This window comes from Artemia franciscana, chromosome 1, assembly GCF_032884065.1.
Source record: "Artemia franciscana chromosome 1, ASM3288406v1, whole genome shotgun sequence".
In the NCBI taxonomy this organism is placed as follows: Eukaryota; Metazoa; Arthropoda; class Branchiopoda; order Anostraca; family Artemiidae; genus Artemia; species Artemia franciscana.
In genome coordinates this window covers 52,005,408-52,020,225 of record NC_088863.1, presented here as the reverse complement: position 1 = coordinate 52,020,225, position 14,818 = coordinate 52,005,408, and the positions used below count along the sequence as shown (strand labels likewise).

The window sequence follows — 14,818 nt, the reverse complement described above, 5'->3', positions numbered from 1 at the left end:
GACGAAAAGCGGCAAAGAAATTGCCCAAGAAACGTTTTTTGCTGGTTATCTCTTCAATTTACTTAAGTTACAAATTCATTAGATTTTTTAGCCGAGGGGTCACCCACTTTTCCCCACAAAGTTCACGTCTCAGGAATGCCATCTGTTTCACTATTCGTGCCACATTTCCACCACACTGTGTCTCTTCCTTCAACAGATATAAAAATTTCGAGCCATACTTGGCACACTTCTGCCATGCATGGCAATCGCCACCTAGTGCCCAGAACATTAGAAAGTGGACCAACCCTCGAGTTTTACAATAGCAGAGGATAAAAAAATTACAACGAAAAGGAATATGCCCAAAAATAAATGAAAAGATGCAAAGACGAGTTGCTTGCCAATTTAGTTAAAAGGACATAACGGACGATATTTGTAAACTAGAAATTTCGCTTTAAATGTTTATTCTTTGCTCGTCTGCTCACCCGTTTTCTCAACTGTGGCCAGTTCGTGATACTGAAAGCTTTACAAAACTATTTCTAAAAGCGCTAAGTATAAAAACAAAAGACTTGTTTCGATTGTTTTAAGAGTATTGGTCTTGAAGTCTAATTAAGGCCAAATTCAGACGGAGCAATAAATTAGCCTATTAAATAATAATGAGAAGAGCATTTAAACATATTGCAAAAATGTTGATGTGTTTGGAGAAGGAGTACTGGGCTGAATCGTAGAACGAAAACATTTGACTTAATTTGGGGAAGCAGGAAAAGTATTGTTTTTCCCTTTTTTTTCTGTTAATCTTTTCAAGTTATTTTTGACTGAAACCCACGTATTTAGTTTTTTCTGCAGTTCGTTTGCTTCCTACTATAAACGGGGGGCGCTGTTTTACGAATAAAATTTGTCATAGATTAAATAAAACTAGTTAATCAATTGCGCAAGCTCCAGACTATAATTGTTTCACAAACAAAGGCAAAAGCTTTAAATGCAAAGTTAATTGTTTGACTACGTTTGAAGCAACCATAACGGCTATAACAATTCGGAAAATTATTGTTATAATTCGATTATAAGTTTTTTCTACAACCAAAATCCATTCTATCGTGCACAAGAATATCCAACTTGTTTTGGCTATTTTTAGCTTTTTTTTTTCCCTTTTTTTGCAAAGAAGATGTAATCATTATAGGCAGATATATTCTTTTCAAATTGCAATTATTATAACACTTTATTGCAAACAATTTTAATGCTTGGCTGTAAATCACGTTCTGTACACATCATTTAAATTTACCTGTTTGTTTCGCCCATGACAAAAATTTTGGCAGATACTACTATCGTTTTTATACTGGTGAGATCATTTATGGTAACAGACCAAAAATAAGCAAGAATTTTCTGTACATCAGCCGATTCCGTTCCAATTAATACAAAATATATTTTGCCCGGGATGAGCAGTGACACTTGCAGGTATTGTCAAAAAATCAATTTGAACGATAGGGATACCGGAGCAAATAAATACAGAGATGGCATTTTGTTTGCGAAGTTTTTTCGCTTTTTATGGTACTTGATATCTACCAAGTGACATATAGCGATCGCAAATTCTGTCGGTATGTATGCCTGTCTGTCTGTCGGTCCCGGCTTTGCTAGTTTAGGCACTTTAAGGTAAGCTAGGACGATGAAATTTGGCAGGCGTATCAGAGACCAGATCATATGAAATTAGAAATTGTCATTTCCTCGATTCGACCATTTGGGGGGAGTGGGGGGACGGTTAATTCAGAAAAATTAGAAACAAATGAGTTATTTTTAACTTACGAACAGGTGATCAGATTTTAATGAAAGTTGATGTTTGGAATGAAATCGTGTCTCAGAGCTCTTATTTTAAATCCCGACCAGATCCGGTGACATTGGGGAGAGTTGGAGGGGGAACCTAAAATCTTGGAAAACGCTTAGAGTTGAGGGATCGGGATGGAACTTGCTTGGAAAAATAAGCACAAGTCCTGGATACGTGATTGACATTACTGGAACGGATCCGCTCTCTTTGGGAGAGTTGGGGGGAGGGTTAATTCTGAAAAATTAGAAAAAGTAAAGTATTTTTAAGTTACGAAGAGGTGATCGGATCTTGATGAAATTTCATATTTAGAAGGACCTCGTAAGTCAGATCTCTTATTTTAAATCTCAACTGGATCCGGTGTCGTTGGGGGGGGGGCGAAAATCTTGGAAATGGCTTAGAGTGGAGAGATCAGGATGAAACTTGGTGGGAAGAATAATTACAAGTCTAAGATACGTGACTGAAACAGCCGGACCGGATCCGCTCTCTTTGGGGGAGTTGGGGGGGATAATTCGGAAAAATTAGAAAAATGAGGTATTTGAACTTGAACATGAACGGGTGATCAGATCTTAATGACATTTGATATTTAGAAGGACCTTGTGCTTCAGAGTTCTTATTTTAAATCCCGACCAGGTCCGGTGACATCGGGGGGAGCTGGAGAGAAAACCGGAAATCTTGTAAAACGTGAAAATTGAGGTATCTTTATCTTACAAATGGGTGATCGGATCTTAATGAAACTTGATATATAGAAAGATCTTATGTCTCAGATGCTCCATTTTCAATTCGAGTCGGATCTGGGGACATAGGGGTTTGGATAGGGAAACAGAATTCTTGGAAACCGGAAATCTTGGAAAACACTTAGAGTGGAGAGATCGGGATAAAACTTGATGGGAAGAATAAGCACAAGTTATAGATACATGATTGACATGATTGGAACGGACCCGTTCTCTTTGGGGAGCTGGGGGGTGTTAATTTGAAAAAATTAGAAAAATTGAGGTATTTTTAACTTAAGGACGGGTCACCGGATCTTAATGACATTTGATATTTAGAAGGAACTCATATCTCAGAGCTCTTATTTCAAATCCCGACCAGACCTGTTGACATTGCGGAGAGTTGGAGGGGAAAATCGGAAATCTTGGAAAACGCTTAGAGTGGAGAGGTCGGGCTGAAACTTGGTGGGTAGAATAAGTATATGTCGTAGATACGTAATTGAAGTAACCGGACTGGATCCGGTCTCTTTGAGGGAGTTAGAGGGTGGGGTTCAGTGCTATGGCGAGTTTGGTGCTTCTGGACGTGCTAGGGCGATGAAAATTGGTAGGCGTGTCAGGGAGCTACACAAATTGACTTGATAAAGTCGTTTTCCCCGATTCGACCATCTGGGCGGCTAAAGGGAGAGGAAAATTAGACAAATTAGATATTTTTAACTTATGGGTGGGTGATCGGATCTTAATGAATTTTGATATTTAGAAGGAGCTCGTGACTCAAAGCTCTTATTCTAAATCCCCACCGGCATTAAGCCTCTGATTTCCCCTTTAAATCAATCTATTGATTTTTAGATTTTTACTAGAGCTCATGCCATACGAGCTCTTGGCTCTTCCGGCCTCGTCACAAGTGCCATATGAGCTCTTAGCTCTTGTTCATCTAAGCTAATACTCTGGGATTTGTCTGCTGCTACTTTTTTTGGTACTTGTGTATTATTCAGAACACACTCAATAAGTGAAGTTAGGTTCTTTCATGAAAATTAAAAAAAAAAAACAAGTTCTTTTTTAGCTGAAAGTAAGGAGCGACATGAAAACTTAAAACGAACAGAAATTACTTCGTATATGAAAGGGGCTGCTTCCTCGTCAATGCCCCGCTCTTTACGCTAAAGTTTGACTCTTTCTCTCAACTCTTCTTTTTAAAACAGTAAAAAAACTTAAGCGTAAAGAGCGGGGCGTTGATGAGGAAGCAGCCCCTTTCATATACGAAGTAATTTCTGTTCGTTTTAAGTTTTAATGTCGCTCCTTACTTTCAGCTAAAATTTTTTTTTTTTATTTAATTTCTGAACGTTTTTGAATCAATGCATGTTTTGATTTTGGCTGTCCGCAGAGGAATAATTAACACAAAATTTGCAAGTTTATTTTTTTGGCTAAATTGCTTTCTTATAGTTTTGATCGAATGATTTTGAGAAAACAAGAGCGGAGGAGGAAGCCTAGTTGCCCTCATATTTTCGGTTAATTAAAAAGGCAACTAGAACTTTTAATTTTTTACGAATCTTTTTATTAGTAAAAGATATAGGCTACGTAACTTATAAATTAGCTTACGTAACGAACTTTTGTAATATCATGTTTGTATTACATATATGAGGGGTTCACCCCACCGGCAGTACCTCGCTCTTCAAACTAAAAATTAAATTTTGTCCCAATTCATTAAGAATGACCCCTGAATCACAAAAGCCGTAGAATAAATAGTTGAAATCACTAAAATACTTTAGCGTAAAGAGCGAGGTATTAGGAGGAGGTGAGAACCTCATATGCGTAATAATTTCTGTTCGTTTTGAGTTTTAATGCTGCTCCTTACTTCCAGTTGAAAAAACTTTTCATATTTATTTTTTCATTTTTTTTAAGTTCTTAAGCCGAACTGGCCAGACATGACAATCAAACAGTTCGTGGTAACGAACTGTAGTAAGGAGCGACCCGGCTCAATAGTAACCAAAACTTTAAAAATGGAATTTTGATACCAATAGCTACATCAAAAAAATCGCATTTTAATGCTGATTTCAAATATATAACTTTCATCAAGATTAGTCTGACCTATCAAAAGTTACGAGCCTGAGAAAATTTGCCTCATTTTAGAAAATACTAAATAATACAAGATTAATCTGACCTATCAAAAGTTACGAGCCTGAGAAAATTTGCCTCATTTTAGAAAACACCCCCTAAAAGTCATACAATCTTAACGAAAATCACACCATCAGATTCAGCGTATCAGAGAACCTTATTGTAGAAGTTTCAAGCACCTATCTACAAAAATGTGGAATTTCGCATTTTTTGCCAGAAGACAAATCACGGATGCGTGTTTATTTGTTTTTTTTTTTCTTTTCCCCAGGGGTGATCGTATCGACCCAGTCGTCCTAGAATGTCGTGGGATGGCCCATTCTAACGGAAATTAAAAGTTCTAGTGCCCTTTTTAAGTGACCAAAAAAATTGGACGGCACCTAGGCCCCCTCCCACGCTCATTCTTTCCCAAAAGTCACCGGATCAAAATTCTGAGATAGCCATTTTATTCACCATAGTCAAAAAACCTAATAACTATGTCTTTGGGGACGACTTGCTACCCCGCAGTCTCCCTGGGAGGGGTTGCAAGTTACAAACTTTGACCTGTGTTTACATATAGTAATGCTACTGGGAAGTGTACGGACGTTTTCAGGGGAATTTTTTTGGTTTGGGAGGGAGAGTTGAGGTGAGGGGGGTTACGCGGGAGAATCTTTCCATGGAAAAACTTCTTATGGGGGAAGAGACTTTCAATGAAGGGGGCGCAGGATTTTTTTGCATTATTTAAAAAATCAAGGAAAAAATAAAATAAAAAATAAAATATGAGAAGTTTTTTCTACTGAAAGTGAGGAGCAGCATTAAAACTTAAAACGAGGAGAAATTATTGCGCATATGAGGGGTTTACCTCCTCGTAATACCTCACTCTTTACGCGAAAGTATTTTTAGTAATTTCAGCTATTTAGTCTACGGCTTTTGTGATTTAAGGGTCATTCTTAAGGAATTGGGACAGAATTTAAGCTTTAGTGTAAAGAGTGAGGTATCGACGAGGGGTGAACTCCCTCATATACGCAATAAAAATGTTCGTAAAACAATTAAAAGTTCTAGTTGCCTTTGTAAGTAATCAAAAAATTAGAGGGCAGCTAGGCTTCCTCCCTCTCTCCTTTTTTCTCAAAATCTTCCGATTAAAACTATGAGAAAGCCATTTAGCCAAAAAGAAAATTAATATGCAAATTTCGTTTTAATTATTTATGTGCGGAGAGCAAAGATCAAAACATGCATGAATTAAAAAACGTCCAGAAATTAAATAAAAAAAAAAAAAGTTTTTTTAAATGAAAGTAAGGAGCGACATTAAAACTTAAAACGAACAGAAATTACTCCGTATATGAAAGGGGCTTTTCTTCCTCAGCGCCCCGCTCTTTACGCTAAAGTTTTTTCCTTTTTAAAAAAGTAGAGCTAAGAGAAAGAGTCAAACTTTGGCGTAAAGAGCGGGGCGTTGAGGAAGAAAAGCCCCTTTCATATACGGAGTAATTTCTGTTCGTTTTAAGCTTTAATGTCGCTCCTTACTTTCATTTAAAAAAAACTTGTTTTTTTATTCAATAAACAACAAAGAGATATAAAACTCTACAAAAAAAAAATCCCCAAACGAGACGACGGCCAGTAGAGAGGAAAGACCAAAACAACGCGGATATTTCGCCTGTATCCAAACAAGGCGTCAAGATAAGATGTATCCAAACAATGCCTCAGCACAAGATAAAAAGAAAACTAAACTAAAAACAAATAAAAACCACCACCAATAATAATAAATACAATTATCGCTACTTATCCACGTAGGGAAAAGAAGCTATTTGAGTTACTTCAATGAGAATCAAAGAGCAACTGAGGAAAAATTATGAAAATTAAAACTTAGTTAACTATTCTGTTGCGAAATAATCCTCTTGTAAGCTAATATTGAAGCAACTCTTTTTGGTCTAGTCGGTAATCTTGTCCCCTTTACCCGGTATTACCTACCCGGTAATCTTAGACCTTTTCCATAAACATGTAATCAACTTGCACTATTTTTTATGATGTAGTAATCACAGCATTCAATCAACGCCATTTCTGATCGATGCACGATTGCAAAAGAAATTTCGGCGCTTCACTGAATTGATATGATGATGGCTATCATCAATTGAAACAGACTTGGTCATGCTCATTTTGATGATATTGATTATAAGAGAAGATAACAGGTAAAAAAAAAAAACAAATGTTGGAAGAATATGAAGATAAGTCCCAGAACTAAGATCACGCTAATATAAGCCATGAGAATCGCATAAGAACGAGATCGAGAAGCTGGGCGGCCTCAAATTCGGAGGACAGAGGTTATAAGAAAGGTTTAAAGGAAGTAGGATCTTCAAGTGAGGGATGAAGAGTTAAACTCTAAACATTGGGGCGGGGGTGAAGCTGAGATGAATTATCAATAGCTTAATAAAAGCGGACAAAGAAACAAGACCTGCAATACCGACATCTTTTCTGATAGAGCAAGGACGCAGGCAATGAAACTGGAAAAAAGAAACAGACAATTTAGTGGCTCGTCAGTAATGACGTAACAACAGATTTCTCGTTGATTGCCAAGGTCGCATCAAGGGGGGCAGGGTTTGAACCCCCCTAAAATGTTTGTCCGACTCGTAAAAACGCAACAAAATGAATATAAAGAAATATTTAATAAGTCTTTTAAAGTATTTCTTAGGAAAACCACCCCGTGAAAAAATACCTCTTCCTGAAGAAAAAAAAATGTGCATACATCCCTATTAATTACTTAGTGGTAATTACTTCTTCTTCTTTTTTTTCGATATCGTAAGAAAGTAATTCAGACAATACGCAAGAACAGACAACAGAAAAGAAACTCAAGACAAATTTGACAACTTTTCAAATTCACTTTTTGGGAAAAAAGAAAGAGCTGGATCCAACAGAGCCCTTATGAGACAATTACTTTCATTTAAAGGCTTTCGATATAATATTGACTTACATCCTTATGCTGTTTGTTTGATGATACTTATTTTTATAACATGTATTTTTTATAAAAAAAAAAATGGGAAAGAAGAAAGAGCTGGACCCACCAGAGTCCTTTTTATTTCCAGGAATTAAGAGGAAGTGACCGCTGAATACAAACAAGTGCATTTGAAGAGTTTCCAAAAGAATGGAGAAATCAGAAGACGGAAGCTTTTGAGTGATTTGTCTAGATTTTAAATTTAACGCTTGGGGAAATAAACAAACAAAAAATTTAAGAAAAGGTCAGTTCAATTAAATTTTTAAGTATATGTTACTATTATAGGATGTACATTATGATAATGGCATTTTCGTAACCCATTCAATTGAGATAAAAAAAATCCAGGAAGGTCTGTTTTGATCCCCCCTTCCAAAGAAACGTTTTTCCAACCCACAAATAGGGCTAAATACTCCCTATAAACAATGAAAAATCGAGGTAATATTTTCAAGCAATAAGGTCCGTAATCTTACTCGAGACCGTGACACAAGACACAAGTCCCCGAGAAGTAATTCTTTTTTAAACTCCCCGCTCTATGAAAAAAAAAAAAAAAATATACAGTCCTGATTTGAACCAGTTTTTCACTAAAATTTTTGAATGAGATGTTTCGCTTCTCCAGAGATAAATCTTAAGAAAATCCATATTATCATATTGTTATGTGAATGATATGCTATATAAATAGGATGACCCCTCGCTTCCCTAAAAAGGTCTTGAAAAAAAATATTTTCATCTTCAAAATTACAAGTCATCCGTGGGTAGGTCTTAAAAATTAACTTATTCATAGCTTTCTATAAATTCTCCGTTTTCTTTTATAATGAAATTTGTGATACTTCAAAATAGCAATTTGTACCAATTGACAAAACACATAATTCTTTAATTCAGTGTTCATTATAATTTAGACAAAGAAATGATTATAGAGCTGCTCTTTATTCCTTTTCTAGCAACAAAACTTAGAACCAACGTAGATAAATTTAGATTTATCTGAAGTGCTTGGAACAGTGGAAATGATAGTTTGGCGTAGTTAAGCGGAAATAGCTCAACCATAGTCCAGACATCTTAAGAAATTAGTAAAATAAAATCAAATTCACTTTTTAATGAAAAAGACTTCTATATACGTTTATGTAGTTTTTTCATTGTAGTGGAAGCAAAAATTGGGACACACTTCTCTTTAATAACCAACAGCCCCAAATTTGTTTTTAAGATAACGAGACAAGTGCCAGAATATACGGGAAATATATAATTTCGGTTATATATTTACACATAAGGTTGGGGGGAGGTTAAGGTATTTGGACAGTTTGAAGTCAGAAAACAATTCTTACTACATAATATGCAGAATAATTGTACCGAACACATTTTGCATGCAGACACGCTACACTTTACCCCTCCCCCCCTCCATGTCTTTCCGCGGGGAGTTGGCACATTCCGGGGGGTATTTTCTGTTGGGGTAGGCTAATCAGTAGGGAGGGGGGGGGGTAAACTCTGGATACCGATGAGACAGATGTATTAGCTGGCAGATTTGTACAGCGATCTGTAGATTTTCCGTTGAGTCGTGTTAATAGTTCTAGCTCTGTGTCGGCTCTGTGAAGACATAATTCTATTGAGTGCTTACATATAATGGAAACACAAATTAGCTATTATTGTTTATCGATGTACGTATCTTTTCTATTTATTTGTTATGAATTCAGTTTTTTTTTCTCTCCTCCGGTATGCCATGCATAGTCCAGCATTGAGTATTTTCATACACTACTACTAATATTACTAATACTAACAACAATTCACTGCAGCACCTGCCTGAGGCCAACACCGCTACGCCCACTCCTTCTCAATTTCCATCTATTCAAATCCTCATTCTTCAATATAAACTTCCTATGATCTCTTATTTATTCATTTGTTGTGAATTCAGGTTGTTTTTTATGTTCTTCCGGTGTGGACAATATTTACTGTATAACTGGTTTTGCAGTAATCCAACAATAAATAAATAAATGAATAAAACCAACGATACTCAACATGTATCACTATTTTATCCACGCATTAGCAAATCAATTTTTGAAACGTTAATACCTATATGAGCGTAACCAATGTGGAGTTTCATAGCGAGTTTCCAAACCACTGGCGTTATAGAACCTGTTCCAATTCGAAGAAATTCTTCGAATTGGGTTTAAAAGAAGATTCTATGCTGCATTAGCCCATCCCCCGGATAAACCATTACTCTTGGTCAGGGCCGTATTCAGGTTTTTTCGGGGTGGGGGGGAGTTTACAAAAAAAAAAAATTCGGGAGAGGGGTTCTATAAAAAAAGGTTTAAAAAAACGCACAAAATTTGTTTATATACATTTTTGTTACGTTTTTACGAGTCGAACAAACATTTCAGGGGGAGTCAAACCCTCTCCCCCTGGATACGGCCTCGCTCTTGGTCCTGTAAGTTAATTACTGTCTACGCATCCGGTTGTCCAAAAGAATCACTAAATCAAAATATGTTTGTAGAAAATCTTACCATTTTCCGCCACAAATTTTTGCGCGTCTGATTCTCGACTCCATCCAAACTGGTTTTTGGCTTGAATTTTTATTTCATACATTTCTCCCTGATTTAGAATCTCCAGAATGATGGAACCAGAATGAATAACCTTTGCATCGTCTGACTCATCTACGTTGGCTTCTCTCTCCTCCCATTTAATTCCCTAAAAACGAAGGATTGTCTTATCAACGGTTAATTTCTTTCCTATCTTGCAATATTACAACGAAAGACTATTTTTATGCATTATCTTGAACTTGAACAAGAGCGTTCACACGGAAGTAAAGACATCAGCCCCCCTCCCCCCGTTAGAAGATCAATAGTTTCCGAAAGAAAGTTTTTTTAACATTATTAACGAATTTAAGGCTATTCTAGAAAACAGCTTTTATTTTTTTCAACTTAACATCCCAATTCCTGGAAAATTTTTTGACCCCTTCCCCTAGAAAAATTTGCACGGCTCATTTAAACTTGGATAAGTAAAGTTCGTCCAAAAGACAGAAACCAAATAAAACAAAGGAACCAACAAAGAATAAATAACATTTCGTCCTATTAAACCAGGAACTTTCACACAGATTCAACCGTCCCAAATATCTGGATGTTTTCACAATTTCTTTCACACAAGTAGGGCCAACTTTTGCTCACTTTTAATATTTGCGTCCCCCTCTTAAAAAACAACTCTACAATGCCTCTACTAAACGGTTGTCGTCTGCAGCGGACACAGAGTTGAAAAGAAAGGGTCAAATATGGTATTGATCTCTGTATCATAGTATTGACACAGAATCGGAAACAAAGTTTCCTTCATTATGCATTATGGAAAGCTGGTGAAGAGACTCCAAGAGACACAAAAGAAGTTTAAAAGAAGTTTAATGAATTTTAATGAAGCCCTATGCTTCATTTTATTGACTGTGATCAAATTCCCTGTACATCTCCCTCTCACCTTGGCTCCATGACTTGGACTCACATGAGGCAACATGACTCATACAAACAATGGTTCTTAATTCTCTAAAAACATTGAATTTAAACAGAAATTTATGTTTATACCAACAATAGTTACTTTTTAGGCTATTGACAACCGTCCCCTCAAAAAAAAGAAAGAAAAGTTCCGATCATCTTTATTGGTGTTAAACTTGGTGTCAAATCAAACAGTTCGTGGTAACGAACTGTAGTAAGGAGCGACCCGGCTCAATAGTAACCAAAACTCTAAAATATTGAATTTTGATATCAATAGCTACATCAAAAGAATCGCATTTTAATGCTGATTTTAAATATATAAGTTTCATCAAGTTTAGTCTTACCCATCAAAATTTACGAGCCTGAGAAAATTTGCCTTATTTAAGAAAATAGGGGGAAACATCCCCTAAAAGTCGTAGAATCTTAACGAAAATGACATCATCAGATTCAGCGTATCAGAGAACCCTGCTGTAGAAGTTTCAAGCTCCTATCTACAAAATTGTGGAATTTTGTATTTTTTGCCAGAAAACAAATCACGGGTGCGTGTTTATTTGTTTGTTTGTTTTTTTTTTTTTTTTCTTTTTCCCAGGGGTCATCGTATCGACCAAGTGGCCCTAGAATGTCACAAGAGGGCTAATTCTAACGGAAATGAAAAGTTCTAGTGCCCTTTTTAAGTGACCAAAAAATTGGAGGGCATCTAGGCCCCCTCCCACGCTCATTTTTCCCAAATTCAACGGATCAAAATTTTGAGATAGCCATTTTGTTCAGCATAGTCGAAAACCATAATAACTATGTCTTTGGGGATGACTTACTACTCCCACACAATCCCTGGGGGAGGGGCTGCAAGTTACAAACTTTGACCAGTGTTTACATATAGTAATGGTTATTGGGAAGTGTACAGACATTTTCAGGGAGATTTTATTTTGTTTGGGGGTGGGGCTGAGGGGAGGGGGTTATGTTGGAGGATCTTTCCTTGGAGGAATCTGTCATGGGGGAAGAAAAATTCAATGAAAAGGGCGCAGGATTTTCTAGCATTACTATAAGAAAACAATGAAAAATAAACATGAAAACGTTTTTTCAAATGAAAGGAAGGAGTAGCATTGAAACTTAAAACGAACAGAGATTATTACGCATATGAGGGGTTCTAAAAATACTTTAGCCTAAAGAGCGAGGTATTTAGGAGGAGATAAATACCTCGCTCTTTATGCTAAAGTATTTTTAGTAATTTCAACTATTTATTTTACGGTCTTTCTGATTCAGGGGTCATTCTTAAAGAATTGGGACAAAACTTACGATTTAGTGTAAAGAGCGAGGTATTAACGAGGGTACAAACTCCCTCGTATACATAATAAAAATATAAGATTATGAAAGTTTGTTATGTAAGTTAATTCTTAAGTTACGTATATTTTTTACTAATAAAAACGTTCGTGAAAAATTAAAAGTTCTAGTTGCCTTTTTAAGTAACCGAAAAATTGGAGGGCAACTAGGCCACCTTCTCCACCCCTTATTTCTCAAAATCGTCTGATCAAAACTAAGAGAAAGCCATTTAGCCAAAAAAAGAATTAATATACAAATTTCATTTTAATGATTTATGTGCGGAGAGCCACAACCAAACATGCATTAATTCAAAAACGTTCAGAAATTAAATAAAAAAAAACTAATTTTTTTAGCTGAAAGTTAGGAGCGACATTAAAACTTAAAACGAACAGAAATTACTCCGTATATGAAATGGGTTGTCCCCTCCGCAATCCCTCGCTCTTTACGCTAAAGTATGACTCTTTGCCACAATTCTACTTTTTAAAACAATTAAAAGCTTTAGCTTAAAGAGAGAGGGATTGCGGAGGGGACAGCCCATTTCATATACGGAGTAATTTCTGTTCGTTTTAAGTTTTAATGTCGCTCCTTACTTTCAGCTAAAAAAATTAGTTTTTTTTATTTAATCATTAACCAGTGTCGACATAAGAATTATATATATATATATATATATATATATATATATATATATATATATATATATATATATATATATATATATATATATATATATATATATATATATATATATTTATATATATATATATATATATATATATATATATATATATATATATATATATATATATATATATATATATATATATATATATATATATATATATCCAGCATTCAGTTTTTCTCTGTTGAGTAATAATTATTTCGTTCTGTAAGGAATTGTTCGACATTGATCTGTTTTCTTCATAGCTTCGAGTAATGTTGCTAAGCAAACGCGCATGAAAATGAAAAACCTTAATGTCCTTGAATGCTCATATACAAACGAAATGGACTAGCTTGAGAACTTTTTCCCCAAAGAAAAAAATCACATGAAATCAGCTAATGAATGAAGCGCGTGTCAATGGGCAATAAACACAATAACAAAACGTTCTTAAATCTATCTAGTAAGGATTATAAGAATACAGCTTCTATTAGGAAAAGGATTTTTAGAATGCTTAAGTAAGGCGGAAATTGCGATATTGTTATTCTGTACTTGTTTACAGTTCGATCTCAATATTCTCCAACTTAACTTTTCCATTCGGTGAATAAGGGGTTGCATCACACAGGGTGTAGTAATATCTACTAAAGTCATTTTTATATACATTTTACTCAAAAAGTTTTTTCGGGGTTTCTAAAACGGAAGAAATCGTGGGGACATAGCTGCAATACCGACCTGAGGAGCACTCGATTTAAGCGAAGCATTAACTTTTGAAAAGTATACTCGAAATTTAAAAGTAGCATTAAAAAACAAATGTACGCAGTTAATGTCTGTCAAGACGCTATTTTCTTGAAAAAAAAACAAAACATTTTATCATTTGAGACAAAATTTTCTTGTCATACTATAAAACTATCCAGAACTGGACCGGCCAGACCAACATATCGACCACTGGTCTATGGCATTTTTTTTTTTTCACTGGGGCGCCGAAAACGTCCCATGAGGATGGGCAGAACTTAAGCAAGTGAGCAGTAAGTATCTTGTACAGTTACATGGAAAGCATGTTACACCTCAAAATGTCAATGCTCTCTGTTCTTTTTGGTTAACTCAGGACAACGGTATTAATAAGCTTGTTCACGCTGTCGATACAATTTCTGAACAATTTGCCTAGAGAGCTGAAGTCGAAAAAGACTTTAGCCAAGGCCTCGTAAAAGTTATAATAGAACGCGATTTTTTAAATTTACGGTTGGTTAGAAAAAACGCTAATTTAAACAGTTTAGGCTGCTGTTTCTTCTAGGACGAAGGGCCACATTTTAGCGTGATTGTTGATTTTAGCATCCCAAGGGATTTGTTCTTAGTAATGAATTACAATAGTTTGTATTATGCTAGGTGATACATTCATGTATGGTTGTATCATGTGCTATACAGAGTATCTATAAAATGAAAACTAAGATATATCTGAAGTCCAACCCAGGCGAAGCTGAACCAACAGAAAAGTGGTCCATGAAAAAACCCAACCGGCACAAAATTCAAACCACGCAAATTTCATGAAGACGACGGCAGGATTGAAAAAAAAAATCACCAGAGATGGAGGAATATTGAGAAGAGAAGCTTTGAGGGGGTGTTTTTGAATTGCAGAGATGATGATGTCAAAGACAAGGTATTGAAAATGTGAATGACAAAACCATAACAATGTCGACCAGAATGTTTATTAAGGTGTAAAAACGGTAAAAATAATGGCGGTGATATAAAAAACTTAAAAATGGACGGTGACAATTTCGATAATATCGAGAATCATTATCACTACTGTCAAGATTGTTATTATTT

The 14,818-nt window shown here is 35.6% G+C and overlaps 1 protein-coding gene across 1 annotated transcript in view; it reads right to left on the bottom strand.

Moving 5' to 3' along the window:
* LOC136031165 (neural cell adhesion molecule 2-like) overlaps positions 1-14,818 on the bottom strand; it is a 277,308-nt gene that overhangs the window by 26,766 nt on the left and 235,724 nt on the right. The window contains exon 10 of the mRNA XM_065710513.1: positions 10,057-10,240. Coding sequence (XP_065566585.1) covers positions 10,057-10,240 — 184 coding nt within the window. The remainder of the gene's footprint in view (positions 1-10,056; positions 10,241-14,818) is intronic.